The sequence below is a fragment of the Phycodurus eques genome, chromosome 10 (genome assembly GCF_024500275.1).
Source record: "Phycodurus eques isolate BA_2022a chromosome 10, UOR_Pequ_1.1, whole genome shotgun sequence".
Classification (NCBI taxonomy): domain Eukaryota; kingdom Metazoa; phylum Chordata; class Actinopteri; order Syngnathiformes; family Syngnathidae; genus Phycodurus; species Phycodurus eques.
The window spans coordinates 8,058,888-8,086,821 of NC_084534.1; the positions used below are offsets into that span (position 1 = coordinate 8,058,888).

General features: G+C 41.4%; 1 protein-coding gene across 3 annotated transcripts in view; it reads left to right on the forward strand.

Moving 5' to 3' along the window:
* The first annotated feature begins 481 nt into the window (after positions 1-481).
* The window catches only part of slc25a26 (solute carrier family 25 member 26), an 84,165-nt gene continuing 56,712 nt past the window's right edge, over positions 482-27,934 (forward strand). For 2 of the 3 annotated variants that reach the window (XM_061687860.1, XM_061687861.1), the window contains exons 1-5: positions 482-587; positions 7,098-7,254; positions 8,195-8,313; positions 14,980-15,084; positions 15,242-15,289. In XM_061687860.1, the coding sequence (XP_061543844.1) occupies positions 555-587; positions 7,098-7,254; positions 8,195-8,313; positions 14,980-15,084; positions 15,242-15,289 (462 nt within the window). In that variant the 5' untranslated portion in view covers positions 482-554. The remainder of the gene's footprint in view (positions 588-7,097; positions 7,255-8,194; positions 8,314-14,979; positions 15,085-15,241; positions 15,290-27,934) is intronic. The other variant, XM_061687862.1, reaches the window with a different exon arrangement.

A 27,934-nucleotide genomic window follows, 5' to 3' on the forward strand; every position in this document is an offset into this window, starting at 1 on the left:
AAAGAGAAACCTGTCCTTTTCATTGAAGACAATGTATACAGTATGAGAAAATCAGGCCCTCCTTTGGGCATGTGAAAGTTAAAAATTATACCCAGACAGATACAAAAATAATAACTGGATCCATTTCAAAAGTTGAAGGACAATAACATTGTAACTTCTTTGCTAACGGTTAATGTAAAGGATTACAATGTGTCTGCAAATATACATTTGGAACAATTTGTGCCATAATTTTTTGTAATGTAACAATTTAATGGACATTATAATATAATAATTTCAAATAAATAAATATTAAAATTTTGCGAAATTTAAAACAATCACTGATTTTTTCCCCAGTGTTTTAAAATACATTAACAGTGTATACTTCCATAACAGTGAGTGTACAATATTCGACGAGACAGACCTACAGTTTTGAATGAGTTTGGTGTCATGTGACTATATTTACGTCATGACGTAGCACGGAAGTCGTTCAGTCAAGATGGCGGCGCCCTTGATGGCCGTGTTTTGATTTCGGTGCTCTGTCAAACATGAGCGATAGGATAAATTGAAAGCGGATCATGGAGCGACGAGAGTTCCTCGCGTCCCTTGTGGTATGAATTGCACAGTAGTTTTAATTTTGATAGTATTCAGTTGAACGTAATTACTAATAGTTTATTGGAGACTGACTGGAAGTTTTAGTTACCGAGACAACACGAAAATAAAAGTTTTATAGCGGCAATATTAGTAACATTAATCTTGGTATCGGGGAATACTGATTTAAAGAACATTTTCGGGAACACGTTTATCGTAATTGTAGTTGTTTAGGGTAACCACAAGTATCGTTGGTTACAGGATACAACCTAAGGACGACTAATTACAACCTGGGATGGAGAGCGATAAAAGCATTCTGACATGTTAAATAGGACTTTTCAGGGTACATTAAAATTACTACCATATATAGGATAGGATTCAATTAAGACTTGGTTTGACGTTACAGTTTCTCATCTTAGTCAGATTGCACACGATATGACGTAGATATGATGTGTTAATGAATCCATTCAAACATTTGTACTTTTTTTGGTATTGCTATGATGTCATCAATAGGTATAGGAATATCTATCAGGGAAAAAAACTCGAAAGATACTAATATATTTTTATTATCTTAGTCTTTTGTCTCTCTCAAATATCTGATATTTGAAGGAGGAAAAACATTTTGAACTTTTTTCTCCACAATTTACAATTGTTTCTCGTTGTCTTAGTAACATTTCTGTGACATGCTTATGTCAAAAGAACCAAAGCACAAACCATTAAAGTATGCTATGAATCTGCTTTTTAATTTTTTAAATTATTATTTATTTAAAAAATTTTTTTGGCTTGCTAACATCAATGTGTTTTAAGGGCACGATCCAGTCTCATGCCAACAAGACACTCCTCACCCTGTGGCGCTGCACTGCAAGTACAACAGTGTTTACTGACATCGCTATAGTTAGTGAGTTTTCAGACCAGCAACTCTTTTTCCAAAAAGTGACTTGTGACTTTTTCTGGTGTTATTAGAGAATTTTTGAGACTTTTCAGACTCCCACCCAACAGTAGTCAACGGTGGTATTGACATATATTTATATTATATTTATCTCTGTAATTCTTCTTATTCGTGGAGGAAGTATTGCATCACCTAATTGCAGAATTATACTTGACATGATGTTTCTGCGTAGTCCAGAAATTAGCTGTTGCGTCACAAGTTGGCATTCAGAATGGCTCGGAATAGATAGTTGTCAATCACATGATTGGAATTTGTTTGTCTGCCATGTTGGAGGTCCACATTGGGAGGATAAGCTAGGCTTGAAACAGAACAACTAGTAGACCAACTCATGTTATTTTTCATAATCAGTTAATATCAGCTGTGTTATGAATTTTCCAATCTCCTCAGATGTGTTAAGATGAACTCTAAAAAGTTGACAGAGTATAGAGAAACATCGGCTGCAGTGGCAGAGACAATACTATGAGAGAGCGGCTGTCTGAAACAACTTTGATCCCCGCACAACTGAAACGTCTCTCACTTTCTGTGTGTGAAGACAAGCGGAAATAAAACAGACAGTTTCACTTAATGATCCGGACTTCTGCTAAAACAGCATTGACTTTGCCTTACATTAGCCTCAAGGCTAGATAGCGGTTAGCATGGTGGGAGTCATCAGAATATATGCCTCTGAGAAGTTAAAGCATTTTTCTGATTATGTTACTGCACCTCCCACATCAAAGGAGATTGGAAAATTTATGAAAATGAACACGAGTTGGTCTATTAGTCTTGCTGTTTCAAGCCTAGAATCCTACTGTAATGTTCGTTAAATACCACAGCAACAATTGACCGATATCCAACGTAAGATATATGTTTTATAAATACGTGTGTAAGAGCACTGAATTAAAATGTCAACATTGAAACGGGAGATATGTGTTCTATGTACAGTATGTAACATGCATTTCCTAATGTTGCGAAGCGTTAAAACTTACCTTCAACAAAGGATTCAGAACAAACACGGATGTATGAACTGGGTATCTGGTTGGTGTGAGATCACCTATGCTGAAACATGAAAGCCACAATGTCAGTCTTTTTACCTTGACAAATGTTCAATCTTCTTGCGCTGTTTTCAGATTGGTAAATGATGAAATTAGACTTTGTCCCTCCCACCTTTACTGTTGCAGCCAAACACCCCACAGTAGGATAATTAACCATTTTTTTATGTTGGCTATAAATGTATGTATTCAAATACTCAATGAGTGCAGGAACAAAACAATGCATCGACCTACAGCAGGGCGGCCACAGGCATGTCTTGAGGTGCATGACATCACAGGAAAACTATCTACGGGCTTGAAATAGGCATCACACAAAATAGTTGGGTTGTTGGGTAATTTCAGACTTGATAGGTCCACAGGTTGTCCAGCGACCTAACAATTTGTATCGAAGTGATTAAAAAGTAAAATTTCCACAATAAGTCCCCTTTAATGACCCCCCAAAACAGATGAAAAAATGTCTTGTAAATTTGATACAGGCGGCACGGTGGCCGACTGATAAGAGCGTCAGCCTCACAGTTCTGAGGACCCGGGTTCAATCCCCGTCCCCGCCTGTGTGGAGTTTGCATGTTCTCCCCGTGCCTGCGTGTGTTTTCTCCGTGCACTCCGGTTTCCTCCCACATCCCAAAAACATGCATTAACTGGAGACTCTAAATTGCCCATAGGCATGACTGTGAGTGCGAATGGTTGTTTGTTTCTATGTGCCCTACGATTGGCTGGCAACCAGTTCAGGGTGTACCCCGCCTCCTGCCCGATGACAGCTGGGATAGGCTCCAGCACGCCCGTGACCGTAGTGAGGAGAAGCGGCTCAGAAAATGGATGGATGGATGGAAATTTGATACATCACAGCAAAGTCTTGGTAACAAGCCAGACAATAGATTAATAATAAATAATCAAAAAATCGTAAAGTATGTGAAATCGGGCTTCAAAATGGTCAAGAATTTAGACATTCTTTCAGCTTCCAGATGCTGTGAGCGTGTTGCTGAGAGCTCTGAAACTCCCCCCTGCCCCTGTCAATCAAAGACATCCGGCGCTGCTGCCTCGCAACACAACGTGCCAGACGCAAGACATGTCGCCCAAATATCACAAAACACATTATACTTCAGGGAAGATGTATTTTTTTCGAGTTGTGGGCATAGTTAATGTCCAATTGCATGTTATACTGGTAGAACATAGTGAAGTTATTTATCAACAAAATGGATGGATGGAAGTGGCAGTTGGTGGGCGGGCAACTGTGAGGCTGATGGCCGCCTGTAACGCTGCTCCGGCGGCTTCTGTAACTAATGTCCAGCTTGCAATGAGCTCAGTTTGCCGCTGCCTCGCAACACAATGTGCGTGGTGTCAGATGGCAGAGAGTGTGGCTTCAGGGAATATTATTTTTTTTCGAGTTGTGGGCACAGTTTCATGGCCAATTGCACGCTATACTGGTAGAACTGGGTTTATGAACAAGGAAGTGGCAATTGAGGGGCTGAGGAGACCCCGTGACGTGCGGCAGGCAACTGCGAGGCTGATGGCCGCCCGTAAAAGGCCTTTTTACACTGCACTTGCTCAGTGAAAGAGGCCCCTGCAGCAAAGCGCAATGACGACAGCAACGGGGGTGTGCCATCCCATATTTGAAAGTGGTGATGTAACAGCCTAGAAGTAAGTCGGGAGGCTTTCCTCGCTCAGTGGACCGCAACTCAGCAATATGTATTTGTCATTGGTGGAAAAGAAAGCCCTAACATTGCTTATTTTAAGCAGTAGGAGGTGATTCACCAGCAAAAATAAAAAAAAGGGAATGGGAAAAATCCTATACTAATTTCACTGCAGCATCTCTGAGTCAAACTTGTTCGTGAGTTTTCTAGTACCAGGAAGAGCACTTCGAAGAGTATTTCAGGCTGAGCAGGGAGCTTTGAAATGGAGTTTGAAAGCCTCCCGCAGAGATGTCTTGGTATATTATTTTTCTATTGGCCCAAAGTTCGGGATAGTGGGACAGTGCAATTATTTTGCCTTCCTCCATTTCCCCATTACCGTTTACAGTACATCTCTACCAAAATAGCACACAGGTATCACTTCGCCGGCCTCTCTCCCATTGGAGGAGCTTTTTGACGTCACCACGTCAAAGCTCCATAATCGAAAATTTTTCGATCTGATGATGCGACACTGAGCATCAGACTCCTGCATTTGACAGTCACATCAAAATGCACTTGCGCCCCCTCAGCACACACACAATGAATGGGAAAATCAAGGGCGTCAGACGCTTTGCCAAGTGCAGTGTTAAAAGGCCTGAACGTTGCTCAGCGGCTTCTTTAGCTGCTGTCGGGCTTGCAATGGGCTTGGGTTGCTGCTCCCTCGCAACACAACGTGCGTGGTGCCAGACGCAGGACATGTCGCCCAAACAACACAAAACACATTCAAATTCAGGGAAGATGTATTTTTTCGAATTTCCAGAATTTTGAGGTCAACTTTGGGGGTGCGTATTATACATGGGTGCGCATTATACACGAGAAATTACGGATACAGTGGGGCAAAAAAAGTATTTGGTCAGCCACCAATTGTGCAAGTTATCCCATTTAAAAAGATGAGAGAGGCCTGTAATTTTCATCATAGGTATACCTCACCTATGAGAGACAAAATGAGAAAAAAAAAATCACTGATTTTTAAAGAATGAATTGGCAAATTATGGTGGGAAAATAAGTATTTGGTCAATAACAAAAGTTCATCTCAATACTTTGGTATATACCCTTTGTTGGCAATGACAGAGGTCAAACGTTTTCTGTAAATCTTCACAACGTTTTCACACACTGTTGCTGGTATTTTGGCGCATTCCTCCATGCAGAGCTCCTCTAGAGCACTGATGTTTTGGGGCTGTCGCTGGACAACACAGACTTTCAACTCCCTCCAAAGATTTTCTATGGGGTTGAGATCTTGGGACTAGCTAGGCCACTCCAGGACCTTGAAATGCTGATTACGAAGCCACTCCTTCGTTGCCCGGGCGGTGTGTTTGGGATCATTGTCAAGCGGAAAGACCCAGCCACGTTTCATCTTCAATGCCCTTGCTGATGGAAGGAGGTTTTCACTCAAAATCTCACAATACATGGCCCCATTAATTCTTTCCTTTACACGGACCAGTCGTCCTGGTCCCTTTGCAGAAAAACAGCCCCAAACCATGATGTTTCCACCCCCATGCTTCACAGGAGTTATGGTGTTCTTTGAATGCAACTGAGCATTCTTTCTCCTCCAATCACGACAAGTTCAGTTTTTAACACAAAGTTCTATTTTGGTTTTATCTGACCATATGACATTCTCCCAATCCTCTTCTGGATCATGCAAATGCTCTCTAGCTCTCTGGATATGTACTGGCTTAAGCAGGGCGACACGTCTGGCACTGCAGGATTTGAGTCCCTGGTGGCGTAGTGTGTTACTGTAGCCTTTGTTACTTTGGTGCCAGCTCTCTGCAGGTCATTCTCTAGGTCCCCTCGTGTGGTTCTGGTATTTTTGCTCACTGTTCTTGTGATCATTTTGACCCCATGGGGTGAGATCTTGCGTGGAGCCCCAGATCGACGGAAATTAGCAGTGGTCTTGTATGTCTTCCATTTTCAAATAATTGCTCCCACAGTTGATTTCTTCACACCAAGCTGCTTACGTATTGCAGATTCAGTCTTCCCAGCCTGGTGCAGGTCTACAATTTTGTTTCTGGTGTCCTTTGACAGCTCTTTCGTCTTGGCCATAGTGGAGTTTGGATTGTGACAGTTTGAGGTTGTGGACAGGTTTCTTATAATGATAACGAGTTCAAACAGGTGCCATGAATACAGGTAATGAGTGGAGGACAGAGGAGCCTCTTCAAGAAGTTACAGGTCTGTGAGAGCCAGAAATCCAAATACTTATTTTCCACCATAATTTGCTAATAAATTCTTTAAAAATCAGTCAATGTGATTTTCTGGATTTTTTTCTCATTTTGTCTCTCATAGGTGAGGTATACCTATGATGAAAATTAGAGGCCTCTCTTATCTTTTTAAGTGGGAGAACTTGCACAATTGGTGGCTGACTAAATACTTTTTTGCCCCAGTGTATGTATAATGCCCACTATTGATTTTTGAAATTTTCTCAGGGGGAAAACAATGCACATTATACATGAGAAATTACGGTAATCATGAGCCAGTATAATTAAGTCATTTTAGTATTAAATACTTCCCCAAATACAACAGAAACTCAGCAAAATATGAATATTCAAACTAAAATACTTAAGGATTGATGAAAGCAGATTAACTACTTAATTTGAAGTTCTGCTCCGTTCATGATCCAGCTGGTGCACGCCCATTTTCAAACGTCACCATCGAGGAGCTATGAGACTTCCGTGGAGGATACATCAGACGTCCCTCGATTTAAGATAGCTCGTGGAAGCTCTTCGATGCTTGATCTTCGTTCCTCCATGCCCGTTTAAGACAATTAAGACGCTCCTTGGTATGATAACTTCCGGGTTGCCCTCAATGTTATGAGGAGCTAGGAATGCATTTAAGAGACTCGAGATCCACCCAAAGTGTCAACTTACCCTTATCAGTGCTTATGTTACCTAGGCTGGAGGGTGTGCCGGAATATGCGTGGATCTTACCCTTTTCCCCCTGGACACCATTAAGACCAGACTGCAGAGCCAGGGAGGCTTCTACAGGGCTGGGGGCTTCAGGGGCATCTATGCAGGGGTCCCATCTGCTGTACTCGGCTCGTTTCCTACTGGTAAGACAGTGATGGTGAATTTGTGGTTGATTGTATTTCATTATACTATACAGCTAACGGTGGCGTGGTGGACGACTGGTTCGAGCCTCTTCCTTCTGAGGAGCGGGGTTCAATCCCCGGCCCCGCCTGTGTGGAGTTTGCATGTTCTCCCCGTGCCTGCGTGGGATTTCTCCGGGCACTCCGGTTTCCTCCCACACCCCAAAAACATGCATTAATTGGAGACTCTAAATTGGCCGTAGGTGTGAATGTAAGTGCGAATGGTTGGTTGTTTGTATGTGCCCTGCGATTGGCTGGCAACCAGTTCAGGGTGTACCCTGCCTCCTGCCCGATGATAGCTGGGATAGGCTCCAGCACTCCCGCGACCCTAGTGAGGAAAAGCGGCTCAGAAAATGGATGGATGGATGGATGTATTTCATTATACTATACAGCTAACGGTGGCATGGTGGACGACTGGTGAGAGCCTCTTCCTTCTGAGGAGCGGGGTTCAATCCCCGGCCCCACCTGTGTGGAGTTTGCATGTTCTCCCCGTGCCTGCGTGGGTTTTCTCCGGGCACTCTGGTTTCCTCCCACATCCCAAAAACATGCATGTTAGGTGTATTGACAACTCTAAATTGCCCGTAGGTGTTTAATATGAGTGCGAATGGTTGTTTGTTTGTATGTGCCCTGCAACCAGTTCGGGGTGTACCCCGCCTCCTGCCCGATGATAGCTGGGATAGGCTCCACCACGCCTGCGACCCAAGCTAGAAGCGGCTCAGAAAATTGTTGGATGTACAGCTAACTAAACCTCGCCTGACGCAAATAGCCATTATTTTATATTTGTTGCAAATGCAACCCACAAAAACACAATCCTATCTCATTCAAAGGTAGTGAGGCAAATTGAATAATGGTGTTGGGGTTGATCATTGGGCTCAAAGGTCTGTGTGGCTTTGCTTGGTTTCAGCGGCTGCCTTTTTTGTCACCTACGACTGTGCAAAGTCCCTCCTTGGTTCTGGTGGAGTGCTAAAAGAACCGTCAGTGGCTCCAGTCTCACACATGCTTGCTGCCTCCTTGGGTGAAATGGTAAGTGTGACCCTGCTGCCTTTTGTTTGCACACTGTATTATATTTATCTTTGTGGTTGTGCAGTTGTGGCTATAGGCCATAGGGTCCAGCTGAGTGAGTTGAATAGGCTTCCCCTGGGCCATCTCTGCATTTGCCCCACCTGCTGGCTTAAAAAAGATCTCATTGACTAATTTGTCAGCACCCAGACTCTCCGGTGACTGAAATTTAGGAGCATTGTAATTTCCTCAGACCAGCCTCTCATCAGTCATTCTCACTGGGCCACTGGTATTCATATTGGCATAAAGCATGGAAGTAGAGAGATCGGGGATAAAGAAAAGGGGACGCCCCCCTGCTATAGGACAGTACGAGGTTTTCAGTATTCATGACTTTTAGATGGATGTAATTTACCCATGTTTTGCATGTTTATGAAGCAGGGTTATTCCCTGTCAGTCTGCCTCCCTGTGGTGTTTCACACTGTTGACTCTCACATTAGTGCAAATTTAGTCAAAACTATCGTTATAACAGAGCCATCACTGCAGGAGAGCATCACCTAAAAAAAATTTGCACTTTGTTTCAACTTTTTGTTCATGGCTAGTGTGAAAGTTGAGGCTGAATTTGGGACTAGCTTTAACCCGTTTCTCGCTGTTCTGGATTTGAGCACATCAAAGATTCAAATCCTCATAGTGGAGCAGAGCAGTTTGTGTATCCCACTAAGAGTCTGGCTTGAGTTCTCTTCAAAGAGAGTAATCTTCGGGCTTTGCTGTGAAAAGACTACTTTACTGCTTAGACGTATCCAAGGTCTACACTATGATGCAATCACAGCCACATATGGTCTCTTCAGGCTTCATTATTGGTCTGTTTTTAAAGTTATTGCACTGAACGCCTGTTACAATTGTGACAGTTTGACAAGCTTGAGCTGGTGTGGATGTAATGAAAAAAAATGAGCCATTTAAGTGTTAGTGGAACAACTGAGTGTGAGGAAAATGATCAGTTGTGTTTAATTAAAATTTGAGTGCGAAATGCACCCTAACTATGCTGCAGCAAAATTCAAAATGCTGATGAAAGTTGTGTACAGGAAACCGATGGGTAAATTTGTGGCTGAGTATGATTACTTACAATAGCATTATAATTTGCTTTTTATGGTAAGTTAAGTAAGTTTTGTGATTATATCGACATGCCATGTGCAAATTTGCTTGCTTGGAATATTCTCTTTTTCTTCTAACTTTTTGGCGTCTGCAGAAGTTACCCCTGCCAATTACATGATGAAACACATCAATTACGATCGAAACAGATTTTGTCAAACTAAATAACCACTCAATACAGGACGTATTTGACGTCAATTTAAAAAGTCAAAATGATGACCGAGCTTCTCACCCTATCTCTAAGGGAGAGCCCAGACATCCTGCGGAGGAAACTCATTTCGGCCGCTTGTATCCAGGATCTTGTTCTTTCGGTCACAACCCACAGCTCTTGACCATAGGTGAGGGTAGGAACGTAGATCGACCGGTAAATTGAGAGCTTCGCCTTTCAGCTTAGCTCCTTCTTCACCACAATGGACCGATACAAAGTCTGCATCACTGCAAACGCTGGACCAATCCGCCTGTCGATCTCCCGTTCCATTCTTCCCTCACTCGTGAACAAGACCCCAAGATACTTGAACTCCTCCTCTTTTCTTTATTGCCCAAACAATTATCTCAGTTTTTTTGTGGTTTAATTGAAGAAAATCTGGGTTCATCCAGTTATTTATCTGTTTTAGACAGTGACACAACACCTCAATTGAACTGTAGTCATCTGGAGACACTGCTAGATATAACTGTATGTCATCTGCATAGCTATGATAGTCAAAATAAAGTTCTGAAGAATTTGACCCAAGGGTAACATATACAGTCTGAACAACCTAAAAAGTTAATTTTAGTTAAATTTACTGTCAAACCACAGCAAAACGTTATAAACTGGATTCCTCTGGATCAGTTTCTATTATCAGACGACGCATTGTGATTATTGTAAATAGAAGGACCTATAGTATTTAAGGCATACATTTAACCAGTTCCTCAATTCAGATGATTATACTGTATATATGTACAGCAGTGTTTTCCAACCTTTACATAAAAAAAAAATATCACGGCACAACACCAAACAAAAATGAATACTAAAACAATGATGAATGATCAATAATTGAATACTAAAATAATGATGACCTTGTCTCAATTTACTCACAAGTTGACTTAACTTAAGTTGAGCCTGGTTTGTTGAACACAATGCTGATACAGTATACTTGGAGAAAGCCATAACATATTCTGATGTATAAATGCCAAGAGGTGGATACATACGGTAGGTTTATTGTACCTTCTGCCGCCATCCAAAGGAAAAGCAATACATTTTTGTGGCATTCACTATACATTGCTGGCATAGCTAGATAAAGAAAAAAGTACAAGTAATAAATAAGTAATAATTTTCCAGCAAATTACGGGAAGTTGGACAAAATCCAGCAGCACCCATCTCTCCTGGCACACTAGTGTTCCATGGCACCCCTGATTGTGAATCAATTATATACAGGACCAGTCAAAGGTTTAGACACACCCTCTCATTTATAACTTGAGCAATTCCAACCATTTCCCTTTTTATTATGTCTAGAACTGTTATTCATTCCGTAATTCTTATTAACAAATAATAACTAAGTAATAACTGTACAAATAATTTCCATACGACCATATTTGTTGGCAGGTGTAACATATTCTGTAAACAAAAGTGTATGTGTTGGGGGGCATGCTGAAGAATTTATTGGGAGAAGCTTTCAGGGGTTAAAACCGTGACAGAAATCCCCCCTCACCAACCTTTGTGCGACAGTGACGGTGGGACGCTCCCATAAAGAATGTGCAAGATGATGGTGGCTGTCAGGCTCTTGCAGGCTGTTATCCAGCCATTAGATCAGATTTATCTTCATTCCCATTCTCTCGACGTCTGGTGTGAAAGCTCATTTATCAAAGGTAGGCAGCGGCCTTCTTTCGCATCCTTACGCCCCCCCCCCTTCCTCCCCACCATCCCCTTTCTCTTATGAAACATCTGTGGGAGAGTGTACAGGAAAATTTTGTTTGGATTTGTCAATGGTAAAACTGGCAGCTACTTGAAGTTGTCACTGAGAAATAATCCATGCCCGCCTTAGAGCAGCACTGTCCCCTGTGATTTATTGGCTGTTGTTTTGGAGACATGCGGTGTCCTCATACCTTGCCTTATTCTTCATGATGTGTTTTCTTCTTTAAAACCACACTCATCATCCCATTTTATTTGTTAATTTCGTATTACTGTATGCTTTATGGATTTAATGTATGAAGCTCAGAAAGGTCATACAAAATTGTGTCCAAATAGGGCGAAGTTTTCTTCCGGGAGAAAATAGTCAGTTGTTTCTCCGCAATTTAACATATGTTCCCCTTTAAAGTTTGTATTCTTGTATTTGTATTAAATGTACGTATATACCATATTGTAATTGGCTTTTAGAGACTGTTACCTTTTCCCCCTGTTTCTCTGTGTCAGTGGGAATGTTTGTCTTGGGTTATGGTTTTGTCATGATCGGATTCACAGTCAGAAAGGGATAAGTGTTGAAGCAGAGGAAAACAGGGCACTGGGGATGTTGTGACCGAATGCACTGATGTATTGGTCATGCCAGTAATGTTCCAAGTCTGTTTTAATTTCCCATGCCTTACAGTGTTTTGCCCCTCTTTGACCATCACTGTACTTTGTTTGGGGCCTGCATTGGAAATTACATTTTTGCTTAACCGCAGCAGACTGAAAGTGAGAGGCTTCAACCAGATGCGGGGTTGGCTTTTTATTTATTTGTTTAGTTTTTAACACTGCTGCTTGGATGGTTGTGGGAGATAAATATGGTTATTCCATTTGGTTTGAACAGGAATTCTAAAAACATTGAGAGAGAGAGAGAGAGAGAGAGAGAGAAAGAGAGAGAGAGAGAGAGAGGAGGTATCTGTTTTCGTGACATCCTTCCACCTGCAGCTTTTTCCTAATTATGCGCCGGCAATTTAATGGTTTAAAGCGGTGTTTCCCAACCTTTATTGAACCAAGGACACATATTTTACAAAAATCTCACAGCACACTACCAAACAAAAAATGTCAAAAAAAGTGAATGCAATTGTTATGTACCTTCTGCCTAGTGGAAGAGCCTCAAATTGTTCTGCCTCTCACTGTAAATTGCTGGCATGGATAGATGAACAATGATACATTATTAGTAGTTAATAAATAATCATTTTCAGACCAATAAAATGAAATTGTACAATTTACCGCAGCACACTTGCTGTTCTCTCATGACTAATGTATCACAGCACACTTGTTAGGAATCACTGTTTAAGAGCCCATAAAACACAGTGGCCTGCTTCCTCATCTCTAATCTGGGAACTGTCAGCCCTACCTTTTTCTTCTGCTACGGTTTCCTTCATTTACATTAGTTTTCAGTGATCCAACACAGTCTTTAGTAAACTGTGTGATCTACCTTTCACTCAATGCCACCAAACAAGTCCCAAATAAAAAGTGTCCCCAATCTATTTAATGTAATCCCTAGCAATTTCTGTCTTCACCTACAGTGACAGGAGAGGAAAGGGCATCTCAACTGCAGGCACCCCGTCCAATTTTGTCAGTAATTACTTGTCATGGACACTTTATTTCTATTAAGCCTCCTTACTTTGATCCTTCAGCGAATTGGTTTAGGAAAAACATGGCATGCAATGTTTTATAAATGGTTACTTGACCAAAGCGAAGGTAAATGAGATCTTTAAGATGAATGTAGCTGACATCAGAAGGTCTGGCATGTGGATATTTGTCCACTTGGTGGTGCTATTGCTCCATGTTCAAATTAGTCAATGCCATATTAAGTAGCACTATGGTCAAGATCACTTGTTGGTACTGTATGCAAAGACACATTGACAACAATAAATGAATTACATTTTGACTTTGAGTCAGTTGTCATGCAACAACTGTTTGTGATTGCACACTCATCACGTCAGTTCTTCCCTATAATTACAGACTTTGTTCCCAAGTCACCTTTTTGTCTGGCTGAGGATGACTGTAAATTGGGTCCTCTCACAGCTAGTATAGCCTTTATCCCCACATTGGGTTTAAAAGCAATATCCTCAAGGGACAATCTCCTCAAACTTAAGTTGGCGCTTGAAGCTAAATCAGGAGATGAAGCGAAACTGAAAAGGGTCACAATTCATTTTATAGCAACTCATTGTGCATTCTTTCCTCTGTGCAGTGGTGAGAGTGACACTGGGAGTTTGGCATCTGCTCGACTGACTGGAGCCACAGCAGGGAGGCTCTCCACCTGTGGGTCCCACTCAGATGTGAGATAAGTTGGAAATCAAGTGGCCAGATGGGCAGCTTTGTCCGTTTTTAGGGTGGTGGGATTTATGAAGCTGGAATATTCACTTCTGTCTTCACTACCTGTTGGCAGCTCATGTTTGTTTTTGACATATGGTTGATGAGTTGAAACCGTGGACCCTGAGGTGTGTTCGTAGGTGTCCCAGTTTAGCTCCATGTTTGATGGTAACGCATGTTGTTTAGATACAGACACAGTACTCCTGGTGACCTTTTTACCCGTTGCTCAGGTGCAATGTGTGCTGTTTGTTCTGCCATAATTGGCTAAAATCTGGGAGCTAAATCACCAATTTGCCTGTAACTGCTCATTTGGCTGGAGCACAATAGGGAAGACACACCCACAACTTTTGCCATGTACTGCAAAACGAATTAACTACAAAATGTGCGCAGTATTAAAGACCCTTTAGAAGGAAATGCATTTTGAGATCAACATGCAGCACCAGAACAAACTAGCACAAATCTGTTCAAATATCATTCTTCACTCTCCAAAGGAGGGCTACAGCTCTTGAATATTTTTGGAATCGCGTATTCTATGATTATCCCATCGATTAATTGAATAAAACATTTATTTTGCATTATATCTATTATGTATATATTATCATTACAAAATATTGTGCAGGTATTATATTTGTCCACTTGCCTATCCCTATCTTTACATTCTACTGCAGTATCTGTGACTTTGAGTGTGTACAGCTTTGAAAGGTGAGGCCTTTTAAACCTGGTGAGTGACAGACATGGCCATCAGCGAATGAGAGTTGGCTGCCTGTTAACTGGCTAACCCGTTAGCCAGTGTGTGTGTTAGGTGACTCGGCGTGAGTTGTGGCCATCGGCAGCTCGTGTATAAATGTGCTGATTATGTGTTTGTTTTCTTACTGTTCGTTCAATAAAGTGATTGAAAGTGCGGCCTTGACCATTTGCGGGGGTGTTACAATATGTTTTAACTTGCAAAGGTACATACGCACTTATTAAATTAGCTAACATTGATACATTAACTTTTGTTGGCACTTTATCTTCCTTGTTAAGTGTGAAATGATCCCAAACTTTGGACATTCTCTGTCTTTTACGGACTGTTTCCTACACTTCCATCGCGCCATTATTGCGTGCGACTGCAGCGACCATTAGTCCGTGTGGAAACATGATCCCTGCGAAGCGTCGAGGCAGAGATTTTGCTTTGACCTTTTTTTTAAATCACATTATTTGATCCATTTGATTAATTGTTGCAGGCAGCCCTACTGCAAAGCTTACAACCTGAGTTCATTGTTGAGTAAACAAGAGTTTCACATTAATTTGTTTCTTCCGTCCTGTAGGTTGCGTGTCTGATCCGTGTGCCAACAGAGGTAGTAAAGCAGAGGACACAAACGTCTCCTTCATCCAGCACATACCACATGCTTAAAGTTGCACTCAGGGAAGAGGTACAACTGTGGAGGCACTTTGTCTGCATTTTATTTATTTATTTTTTTCAAACCATGTAGCTGTTCCATTTCTCCAATGTTCTGTACACCGAACCTGCATACCTCAAAGACAATGTTTAAGTGTCCATAAGTATGTTTTTTCTGTCTGATTAAACAGGGTGTTCGAGGCTTGTACAGAGGATTTGGGAGTACAGTTCTAAGAGAGGTGGGATTATTTCTTGTTTTCTTATTCCTAATATTTACACTAGGGCAAGTATTTATCACTCTAAGGACTCCCTTCAATGTTGTGTTTTTATTTTAAAATGTTCTACTTGTTTTTAATTACATTTTACATTTATATTGAATGAAATTGACACAAACATGTTGGTTGTATCTGTTAGTTTTCTAAATTGTCATAACTGATTTTATAAAACTGGTTTACCTGGATAGCTCTTATTTGCGATAGAAATTATGATTGATGATTCTTAAGTTAGTTTTGAAACACATTCATCTGATTACTTTGACATCAAAACTTAATTTTATGTTAACTTATTTCTTTATTGCATTTTAATGCAAAAAAAATAATAGATTACTTCTTTTAATACATTTTCCACCAAATGTAGGCATTTGATTCCTGATTTTCTTGAGTCTAAAAATGGTACAGACAGTAAAATTTCTCTAAGTTGATTTTCCCTCTCAGTGTACAACTAAGAAAATAAGACAATTTTATGAGACACAAAAAAGTATATGAAGGTGACACTTGTCTTTCTGTCTTTTTTCTTTTTTTGGGTGTTGAGGTAGGAGAGAGCGTAATCTAGTCCCCTCCACTGTGCTAGCCTGTACTTATTTTCTGCCTCACTAAACTGATGTTATTCACGCAAATTCCATCTGGACAGCTGGGGGGAAAAAGGACAACAAGACACTGTGATTTCTCTGAGGGACTCAGAATAAATGAATACATTTGTAGCGTGGTGCACGACCTGCGTGCATACTAACGCAGGCAGATGAATCGAGGCGGTGGCAGCAGGGATATGTGGCGCAGCAACAGCAAAGGATCCTGTGTGGTGATTGGCTTTGACGTTTGTCAGGAAGGTAATCCATTTTCTCTCTGCCCCCTTCACAAGCCCCCTATCTCCCTCCTTTGGCCACTCTGTCAAGATAAGTTTGTGCTATGGCGTGCCACTTTCCTCTCTTGCTCGCCAACTAATTGGGGTCCTACCTGTGGTCTATATTCATTACATAGCCTTCAGAAGACATTCCTGATGAGCATGATACCACATTAAGGGATGATGCAAGGAGGTCAAGCATGGGAATGGGGCTATAGAAATAGGAAGGTGGTATGTCTTATTTAGTTCACAAAGTAGCGAACTTGAATTGGTGAACTCAAATTCAGAACATGGTACCTGCAAACAAGTTTTAAACTATTGGTCCGTGATGTATTTTATATTCAACAGGCTATTTTGCATTGCATAAATTATTTTTGCCACTGTATCCAATTAAGCTTAAATATAGTCTACCATTTATTTTAAGACCTATTATGGATCTGTCCATCCATCCGTTTTCCTCCGCTTATCTGAGGTTGGGTCGCAGGGGCAGCAGCTTAAGCAGGGAAGCCCAGACTTCCCTCTCCCCAGCCACTTCGTCCAGCTCTTCCGGGGGAGGGGTGAATCCCAGGCCAGCAGAGAGACATAGTCTCTCCGGCTTGTTCTGGGTCGTCCCTGGGGCCTCTTCTCGGTGCGACATCTCCGGAACACCTCACCACGAAGGCGTCCAGCGGCATCCTAACCAGATGCCCGAGACACCTCATCTAGTGCAGCTCCTCTCAATGCAGAGGAGCAGCAGCTCGACTCTGAGCCCCTCCCAGATGACCGAGCTTCTCACCCAATCTCTAAGGGAGAGCCCAGACACCTTGTGGAGGAAACCCATTTTGGCCGCTTGTATCTGTAATCTCTCTTTCGGTCACGACCCACCATACCCTCCCACCCTTTTGACCATAGGTGAGGGTAGGAACGTAGATAGACCGGTAAATTGAGAGCTTTGCCTTTCGGCTCAACTCCTTCTTCATCACGATAGACCGATACAGAGTAGGCTTTACACGATCAGGATTTTTGGGGCCGATCACCGCATTAAAAAAAAAAAAAACGATAACCGATCCAATCACAAGATGGAGTAATGTGTCTATTTAAATGACTTGTTCATTTACTGTATATACTTGTGTACTTAATTGCGCAAAAATAATTATATTTACAATAAATAATGTGTCTTTGTTAATCTATTTGTACCAGTGAGGCATAGTGACAGATAGAACAAATGTCTTCTATTAGATGGCAGGAAGTACATGCAGTAATTAATGTATCCACTTTTTGTGACCTTTTTTTTTGTTGGTGTGCTGTGAGATTTTTCAATTGTAAAATATGTTCCTTGGCTCCATAAAGGTTGGAAATCACTCCTCTAGTCAGGTCGTGTATTCTAATCAGTCAGGTCAAACCAACATTACAACATGACAGAAATAATGGGTGCTAACTTACTGTAATTGAATTACTTCACCCACACCGAAACTTGAGAGCATGATTCGACAGAACGTCTGCATGTTTACGCACAACTGTTAGTGCTACCACTAGCTTGCTAGGCCACATAACGTTTTGTTGCCTGCTTGCGAGCCGTATTATATTAAATGTACGGGAACATACCTCAAGGAAGCCAACGAACGTTCTCTCCTGAGCAGCGGTGACCACCAACACACCCCATTTTGTCCTTGTAATACAGTCAGCGCGATCCACTCTTGTTGTCGTCGCCACGGTAATGAGTGTATCCGGTCGCATTTGAGTTGACAATATAAAGCCCTATGATCGTAAAAAACGGGAGGCGGTGGTATCGGAATACAAGATTTTATTGCAGGAGTCATAGTGCAATCGTGAAAAAGCAAATTTGTCTTGTAGTCTGATCCGGGCATTACGTGTTGTCTGTCCCACACCGCTGACATGTTTATTTATTTATTTTTTTAATAACTTTATTGGCCGTCAGATATTTAGAGTATTACGTCAAAAGACTTGCGACAAGGCTAAAAATAAACTAGCTTTTGGATTTAAATATACTGTGCAAGATGGCGACGAAAATGTCTTTTGCTGAGCCATTGCTCGGATCGGCGAATTATGACATTAAAGCCGATCAGCATAAAACGCTAATTATCGGCCGATACCGATCAGGCCGATAAAATCGGTGTAAAGTCCAATACAGAATCCACATCACTGCAGACGCTGCACTGATCCGCCTGTTGATCTCCTGCTCTATTCTTCCCTCACTCGTGAGCAAGACCCCAAGATACCTTAACTCCTCCACGGGGCAGGATCTCCTCCCTGACCTGGAGCGGGCACTCCACCCTTTTCCGATGGCCTCAGATTTGGAGGTGCTTATTTTCACTCCAGCCGCTTCACACTCTGCTGCGAACAGTTCCAGCTTGAGTTGAAGATCACAGCTTGATGAAGCAATCAGAATCACATCATCTGCAAAAAGCAGCGATGTAATACTGATGTCACCAAACCGGACCCCCTCAACACCACGACTGCGCCTGGAAATTCTGTCCGTGAAGGTAATGAACAGAATCTGTGACAAAGAGCAGCCTTGGCGGAGTCCAACTCTCACTGGAAAAGAATCCGACTTCATGCCGGCAATGCGGACCAAATTCTGACACCAGTCATACAGGGACCGAACAGCCCGTAACCCGTACTCCCGGAGCACCCCCCAGAGGACTCTCCGAGGGACACGGTTTAACGCCTTCTCCAAGTCCACAAAAGACGTAGACCACACTGCTCCTCCTGAATTTGAGATTCGACTTCCTGATAGCCTATTATGCATTTTTTTTTTCACAATTTAAAACTGTCAACAGTCTCCAGGTGTTTTAAAGGGGAACTAAACTCAAATTTAAATCTTCAGTAATCTGCTTAAAGATTTAGTCATCTGCCTAAAGATTTACTTGTTTGTTAAAAAGACAGCTATTTGTATATAAGACATTAAAAGGTACATTTATGACAAACTTTCACTTGTGTGTTAAGTTGAAACCCTTTTTAGGTTGCAACCACAAGAAAATGTTTGCCGAGATTGCGATTGTGCCACTACATACTAAAACGTATTTTTCATAATTGCTAAGACTTCTTTTTTTTTTTTTTAAATAAACTATAACTTGTAACACATGATGGTCATGCTCAAAGCCTGTCCTCTTCAACATCCTTTGTCAATCAGTATGAGAGTGGTATACTTTACTCATCCGGTTTTAGTTTTTATTCAAAATTTATTTGGAATGCCACCTCACAATTCATGGTTTAAAACAGAAATGGACAGCAAAGATGGCAATAACTAAAATATAACAGAATATAAACAATTGGAACAACAACAAAGGACAAACGCAAAAAGGACAGTGACATACTGACCCGTTCCAAAAAATTTGAATATCATGGAAAAGTTCATTTATTTCTATAATTCCATTCAAAAAGTTAAACTTTCATTCATTATAGATTCAGGGACCACAATTTAAACAATTTCAAGTATTTATTTGTTTATTTTTTACAGAATTTGGACTTCCAGGTCATAAAATCCACAAAATCAGGAATAAAAAAAATGTGAATACTGTGAAGAAATCAGCACAAATGTTGCAGGCCATAAATGTTTTAAACTGAGTGTCACGCAGTAATCATCTACTAAACTCAAAGCACCTGCACAGGTTTCTCCAGGTGTCATTAAATTGCTTCAGTTTGGTTCAGTTGTCTCATTTTGGTTCAATATGGGGAAGACTGCAGACTTGACAACTGGCCAGAAGAACATCATTGATACCCTCCATAGGATGGGTAAGCCACAAAAGTTCATAGCTAACAAGGCTGGCTGTTCACAGAGTGCTGCGTCCAAGCATATCAATGGAAAGTCTAGTGGAAGGACAAAATGGCAGGAGAAGATGCACCAGCAAAGGTTCACAGGTTCAAAAACCACCACATTCAGACGCATCCGGGACATGGGCTACAACTGTCGGGTTCCTCGGGTCAAGCCGGTTCTGAGCCTGAGCCAATGTAGGAAGCGTCTCAACTCGGCCAAGGAGAAGAAAGACTGGACTGTTGGCCAATGGTCCAAGGTCCTCTTTTCCGATGAAAGTAAAGTGTGCCTTTCATTCGGGAATCAAGATCCAAGAGTTTGGAGGAAGACGGGTGAAGAAAAGAACGCAAGCTGCTTGAGGTCCAGTGTGAAATATCGACAATCAGTCATGATTTGGGGTGCAATGTCCAGTGCAGGTGTTGGTAAACTCTGCTTTCTTAAATCTAAGGTCACCGCAACAGTCTACCTGTTTTACAGGACTTAATGATTCCTTCTGCTGAGGATCTGTATGGAGATGCAGATTTCATCTTCCAGCAGGACCTGGCCCCTGGCCATACCGCCAGAAGCACCAAAACCTGGTTTGATGCCCATGCCATCACAGTGCTTGACTGGCCAGCCTACTCGCCGGATCTAAACCCCATTGAGAATCGATGGGGTATTATCAAGAGGAAAATGAAGGGCACCAGACCCAAAAACAAAGAAGAAACCTGGGCTTCCATAACTTCCAGCCAATACCACGGCGCATCCAGGCAGTGATTAAAGCAAAGGGATTCCCAACCAAATATTTCTGTTATTTTATTTATTTATTTATTCTTTTTATTCTTTTCCATGATATTTTTTTTGGGAAAGGGTCTGTAGTTGTGAAATAGTGACTACAACTACAATAGAGACATTAACAACAAAGATATTGTCACTGCCAATACCAAATTGTACACCCATAGATACCCACCTTCTGAATGTTTAGTTCAAGTGGGGAAAACAAAATATTGTCACCTTATCACAGTGAAAATTGTATGGCACTGCGCGTGACAAACAAACAAACGAAAATAACAAAATATCCCCTCTGAAATAATTGACATCACTGATTTGGCACGTACACGAGTTGCATGTTTTGTACTACATTATTGTACCACCAGGTGGCAGGCTAACCTCAGTGTTGTCCAGAAATGTGTACATCTGATTTTGTTCACTTTAACTCTTCGCTCTTCTCTTTCCTCCACGTTTCCCTCTCTACCCCATCGCACTTCAGTTTGGAGTATCAGCTAATTCAGTGAATATGTGCCCTCGGCTTTTGATGTAAGCTCTGTAAGGTGACGTTCAATTTGATATAAACTGCACCAATTTCAAATGGCGTAATGAGTCGGAGATGAGCTATTAGATGATTTATTGATGTAGTGGGTATGATGACTGTAGCTGTAAGTGAAACTGACAGTCTCAGGCACCTTGAGCCCCAGTTGATTGACTATTGAGTGCAGTCACTCCACAAGATTTATCAAGTTCTTTTACACAGAAAGACAATTCAGCTAGATAAGCGGCAACGTTAACTCGGCTAAAATGTCTTCCTGTATTATCTTTACCTTGTTAAATCCTTCATCAGGCGTATTCTGAATACGTTTCCAAGTTTACCCATAAATACTTTAGCTCTGACCAGGGAACCCATAGAACACAGTGGCAGCCCGGCTGGGTTTGTGAAATTGCAAAATATTCCTCTACTGTAGATGTATCCTATTTTCATACGTCTTTGGTTAGTCTTTCAGAAATGACTGGTTAACATGGGGGGGGGGGGGGGGGGGGGGGGGGGGGGGGGGGCTCCCTTTTATAGAAGCATAACCTTAACAGATCACAGTGCAACTATTTCTATAGTTGTAATATAAACTAAGCCCAACATATTTTTGTGTATTTTCAAAACGTTTAACAATCACAAATACAAACACACACACCAAAAAAAACAAAAAAAAAACGCATGTGCAGACACACACAGACACACACAGATTATTTAAAATACTGTTATCCAATTGCAGTTTTGCAGGGGTTAATGAAAATTGAGTAATTTTTTCCTATGTTATGAATAATTGCTAATTAATAATCATCAGACCAGAGAATCTTATTTCTCACCATCTTGGAGTCCTTCAGGTGTTTTTTTTTTTTTTTTTAAGCAAACTCCATGCGGGCTTTCATGTGTCTTGCACTGAGGAGAGGCTTCCGTCGGGCCACTCTGCCATAAAGCCCCGACTGGTGGAGGGCTGCATTGATGGTTGACTTTCTAGAACTTTCTTCCATCTCCCGACTGCATCTCTGGAGGTCAGCCACAGTGGTCTTTGGGTTCTTCTTTACCATTCTCACCAAGGCTCTTCTCCCCCTATTGCTCAGTCTGGCCGGACAACCAACTCTAGGAGGGGCTCTGGTCGTCCCTAAGGGCTTCCATTTCAGGATTATGGAGGCCACTGTGCTCTTAGGAACCTTAAGTGCAGCATAATTGTTTTTGTAACCTTGGCCAGGTCTGTGCCTTGCCAAAATTCTGTCTCTGAGCTCTTCAGGCAGTTCCTTTGACCTTATGATTCTCATTTGCTCTGACATGCACTGTGAGCTGTAAGGTGTTATATATACAGGTGTGTGGCTTTCTTAATCAAGTCCAGTCAGTATACTCAAACACAGCTGGACTCCACTGAAGGTGTAGAACCATCTCAAGGATGATCAGAAGAAATGGACAGCACCTGTGTTAAATGTATGAATGTCACAGCAAAGGGTCTGAATACTTATGGCTGTGTGCTATTTCAGTTTTTCTTTTTTTAATAAATCTGCAAAAATTTCAACAATTCAGTTTTTTTCTGTCAATATGAGGTGCTGTGTGTACATTGATGATGAAAAAAAAATGAATTAAAATTTTTTAGCATATGGCTGCAATATAACAAATAATGAAAACTTTTAGGGGTTATTCAACTTTCCGTACCCACTGTATATGCTTGGTTATAGCTGACATAAAAAGCCATGATCTGGGCCTCCACTTCTTCTGCTCAGATGTTAAAACTATCTCATTCAGCAAGCAGCAGATCCAAACTGACCCCCAAATGTCCTTTTCAATGAAGGCACTTTTCATCGTCTGTGCTGTAGGTTGAAATGGAAAGATGAGGGGTATCACTCTTATATCCTCTTTTCTATGCACACTGATCCATATTTTTTTTAATGCACCCTCATATGACCAAGACAAAGCAGAGAAAGCAAAGAAGGAAGAATGGAAGGGTTTGGGAAGTGAAATGTGTTTTTCTTCAACATACTCAAAATGAAGGCTACTGTTGTTGGACTCATCACAATTTGTGCCTCCCACTTGATGTTTTTTTTTTTTATTATTAGATAAAATGGCTTTAACGCCATAAAAATGTACTAATGAAGGGTGGATTGTCAGAAATGGATAGTGGAGATTCAGAGATTTCTGCTGGGAGGGTTGTTGGTGTTGGGAGGGGAGGTTATAAGCGTGTGGGCTACTGTGTTACCTTATCTATAGTATTTGCACTTTCAGTGATGAGTAGCCTGAGATGACCTGTTGACTTTTGGTGATAAGGTCCTTGACATGACTTGACCTGACGAAGTGTGGTTGGGTGTGTTTCTGCGATCTGCAGTGATGATATAGTAGCGTCCGCCATTCATTTCACACAATTAGTCGTTTGAATGTCTACACAGCCTCATCATTTTGTTAATTCAAGTGTGACTGCCGTATTTCTTGTCTTCTCAGTGGTAATGCCTTTTCATCAGACGAGACTCATCAGGAAAAGGGTTTCATGTTCAGAACATCTGCCCTGGCCGTTTGGGCCCTATGCAAGTTAAAAAGTAGAGCCATCGTCATCATCATTTAGCAGTGGGCAGTGATGACAGTGGCAGAATGTGGCTAAAATAAAACTGGTATTTGGGCATGAAATGGACTTCTCGGCCTATAGTTGCATTGCACACATGGTGTTGTCCATAAATTAAACTAAATAAATAAAACAAAAGTCAAGAATAGAGTGGACATGCAATGATTCAGAAATTCTGTCTGACATGGCATGATTGTACTATATGATCCATGTTCTTACCATTTACTATATTACTCCGGTGTCATGTCTGTGTTGTTCATGTTGCATAAAGATCATATTTGCACGGTTTCTGGTATCATGGTATTATAAGCTGTACTAACCAATGCTATAGTCATTAGTTCATTTCTTGGGCTGGTATTTTGGCTTTGCTCCAATTTACATTGGTCAGCCTTTAAATGTCCAGTTGAAAATCGAATCGTAACTATTGCAGAGCTGCCTGTCTACTGTACTAGATCTCAAAGATTGGTCTCCCTCTCGATTCTGGTAAACTTGAAAAACCAAATGTTTTCACTGTATTCTTGTCAATTAATAAGTGAGGCATAATATTAGTCATAGCAATTTTGCATTTGATTGAGTTCTGGAGTATTTCAAGGATGTTGTCAGGGGGGCAGGGAAGGCAAAGTCTCATTTGCATCTTGGAGAGTAAACATTTGCATATCCATCCATCCATTTTCTACCGCTTATCTGAGGTCGGGTCGCGGGGGCAGTAGCTTTAGTAGGGACGCCCAGACTTCCCTCTCCCCAGCCACTTCATCCAGCTCTTCCGGGGGGATCCCGAGGCGTTCCCAGGCCATCCGTAGGATGTAGTCTCTCCAGCGTGTCCTGAGTCGTCCCCAGGGTCTCCTCCCGATGGGACGTGCCTGGATAACCTCACCAGGGAGGTGTCCGGGAGGCATCCGAATCAGATGCCCCAGCCACCTCATCTGGCTCCTCTCGATGTGTAGGAGCAGCGGCTCTATTCTGAGATCCTCCCGGATGACCGAGCTTCTCACCCTATCTCTAAGGAAGAGCCCGGACACCCTGCGGAGGAAACTCATTTCGGCCGCATGTATCCAGGATCTTGTTCTTCATGACCCACAGCTCGTGACCATAGGTGAGGGTAGGAACGTAGATCGACCGGTAAATCGAGAGCTTCGCCTTTCGGCTTAGCTCCTTCTTTACCACAACGGACTTTGGTGCGGGCAGTGTGGGTTCAGTTCCCACTCAGTGACGGTGTGAATGTGACTGCAAATGGTTGCCCGTGTCTATATTTGCCCTGCGACTGACTGGCGACCAGTTTAGGGTGTAGTCCGCCTTTCGCCCAAAGCTAGCTGGGATAGGCTCCAGCGCCCCGTGACCCTAACCAGGATAAGCTGTGTTGAGAATGGATGGATGGAATGGATAGACACGAATTGCGGCAGCCTTAGCTTGCCAAATCCCTCAAAAGCAGAAGTAGTGCAAAGCAACCGCACCATCTTTTTGTAAAATTATAGAACTGCAACAGCAGAGGCTATTCACAAGTGTCTGTTCACGTCCCCAATGTTTACAGACACTTATTTCACTCTATCTTTCCATAGGAAGGCTAATGTGTTTAATTATTTCTGGTACGTTTTTGCTTATCTTATAAAACTGCAGATAAAAGAACAAGGTGAGGCAAACAACATACTGCCTCACAAAGGCTGACTACCATTAGACAAACATAAGCAATTGCTTGGGGCCCAGAGATCCTCATAAAAACCGATTACTAACTCTTTCATCGATTTAAAGCAATTACATCGGTCAACAACAAATTTATTGTTTAAGTTTTTTTTTTAGTGGGTTTAGGCCAATTTTGATGTGCTGAATCCAATTATTACATCGGTTTTGCTCAGTCAGGTCAACCTTTTGAACGATGGCCACATTTTTGTTTATATGTACAGGTATTTTTGCTTTAGCAGTTCAAATAAATGGAGGTTCATGCGCTGAATTTTGAACAATGATGTAAAATTCAATTTACAGGTTTTTATCCTTTATGATCAATGTCTACTATTCAATTTACAGTAAGCAAAGTTTGTAACGTTTGATTAATAAACTGGCACAACTTGGCATATAAACCTGAACGAGAAATGGATGTCATTTTCAGATTTAGCACTGCAAAATTGTCCTAAATCAGTTTAAGAAACATAAGACACTTTACAAAAATATTTGTTTTTTCGTAACCTAGTGTTTTTGTTTTTTTGGTCTTAATTTACATGCTTAAAAACATAAAAAAATGCTTAATATATCATGATAACTTAGACTCCCCCCCTTCTGCCCTATATATATACACACACACACACACACACACACACATATATATATATATATATATATATATATATATATATATATATATATATATATATATATATATATATACATACACGCACACACACACACACACACACACCCGCGGTGGGGACTGGTTAGCAAATCTGCCTCACAGTTCTGAGGACCGGGGTTCAAATCCTGGCCTTGCCTGTGTGGAGTTTGCATGTTCTCCCCGTGCCTGCGTGGGTTTTCTCTGGGCAGTCCGGTTTCCTCCCACATCCCAAAACATATATACCACCAATAAGCACTTTCAGAGTTGGTTCCCCCCCCCCCCCAAAAACGAAAAAGAGATAAGAAATTGGAAAATAAAGTGGAAAAGATTTGCAAAAAATTGGTGGGAAAAAAATTTGTGAAAAGGTGAACCCGCAGTTGCCGAGCCGCGAGTATGCGGGGATCCATTGTACACCACTATGTTTGGCTCAAACTGTAAATTTGTAATTCTGACTCAAATATCAGTGCCTCACCAGCTATGAACCTCGCCGTACGTCATTGAGTGTCATCGTTGATTTCCTCACTTGAAAAGATGGTAGTGTTTGTGATGTGTTGCTTTACCAACATCCACCACTTCCAAGATTAATGTTTGACTCCTTTTAACACTGCATAACTGATGGATTGGGCCTCTTGTCACTATAACTGTACACACACATCATTCACATTGGTGTTGCTGAGTTTAGAGTGATATCCCCACATTTAGCCTGAGCTGACACTTGACCAGAGCATTTTAATCTATCCAGTTCTTTTTAGTTACCTTGGTTGTATTTCTTCCGAGACCTGTTTAACCACCAAATGCCCGACAGCAGTGTTACTGGAGAGTTTTGCCAGCAGATGTGCAGGAATTAGTCTCTATGCTGTCAGGCCCCCACATGTGCTCTCTGCATGGTGCAGATTTGGCTCTGGAAGAGTGCGTGACTGTTGTGGATAATGCATTTGAAGGCTTTGCCCCTGAGACCATGGATCACACTTACAGTATGTAATGCTCAATTTATCATTTATGCATGTCATTTGTAAAGCGGAATTTGTCTCCACCTTATGAGTTGCTACAGCATTCTAGAACCTGACCTTTTTTGGTGTGGGTGTAAAAAAAAAAAAAAAGGTGTTGTTTTTGCATCCCCCTCTGCCCTAATGTTCACATTTGATTGTTGGGGACATTAACTTTCAGGCTATGTTTTCATTTAGAATCTTGGGGCCATTTTTTCTTCCCCCAACTTTTGTTATGTCAATCTATGCAGAAAACCTCTGACGTCCTGCACATGTTTTTAATAATGTCTGGCAAGAGAGTTGTGGAAGGTGTTCACTGGGAGGAAGAAGGTTGAGAATGGAGGAAACGAGACCAGCAGTGGATTGAATGTCATGTCAAAGGAAATTAGTTTCAGGAATATGCCTTTATCGTTTGGAATTTAGTACCAGCAAACCACACTGAGCGTGATGCATAATCCCCTCAACAGCAATATGCAAAAATAATGTTTGAAATGAATGCCTGTTCTACTTGAGTTCAGCAGACATGTAACATACGGTAATACCAAGTAATGCCAATGTCAGTTTAATATCCATTATTAGCAGTTGAATACAAACAATCTAGATTTAAAAAAAAATACACACTTCATCAGTAGCATTGTTTTTGCAATGCAAAGGTAGGGAAAGGTTTTGGTTTGTTTTGCAGAACCCAAAAAGCACCTAGATATTCAATTGTATTTTTATTATATTGATACTTGTCTCCTTTTCCCCCTCATATATAGACATCTTCAATGACCCTTTCCACTGGGACAGGAATTTATAATCAAATTGGGTATTTATTTTGTGTTTTTATAATAGATCATATTGTGTGGAGTTGTGTT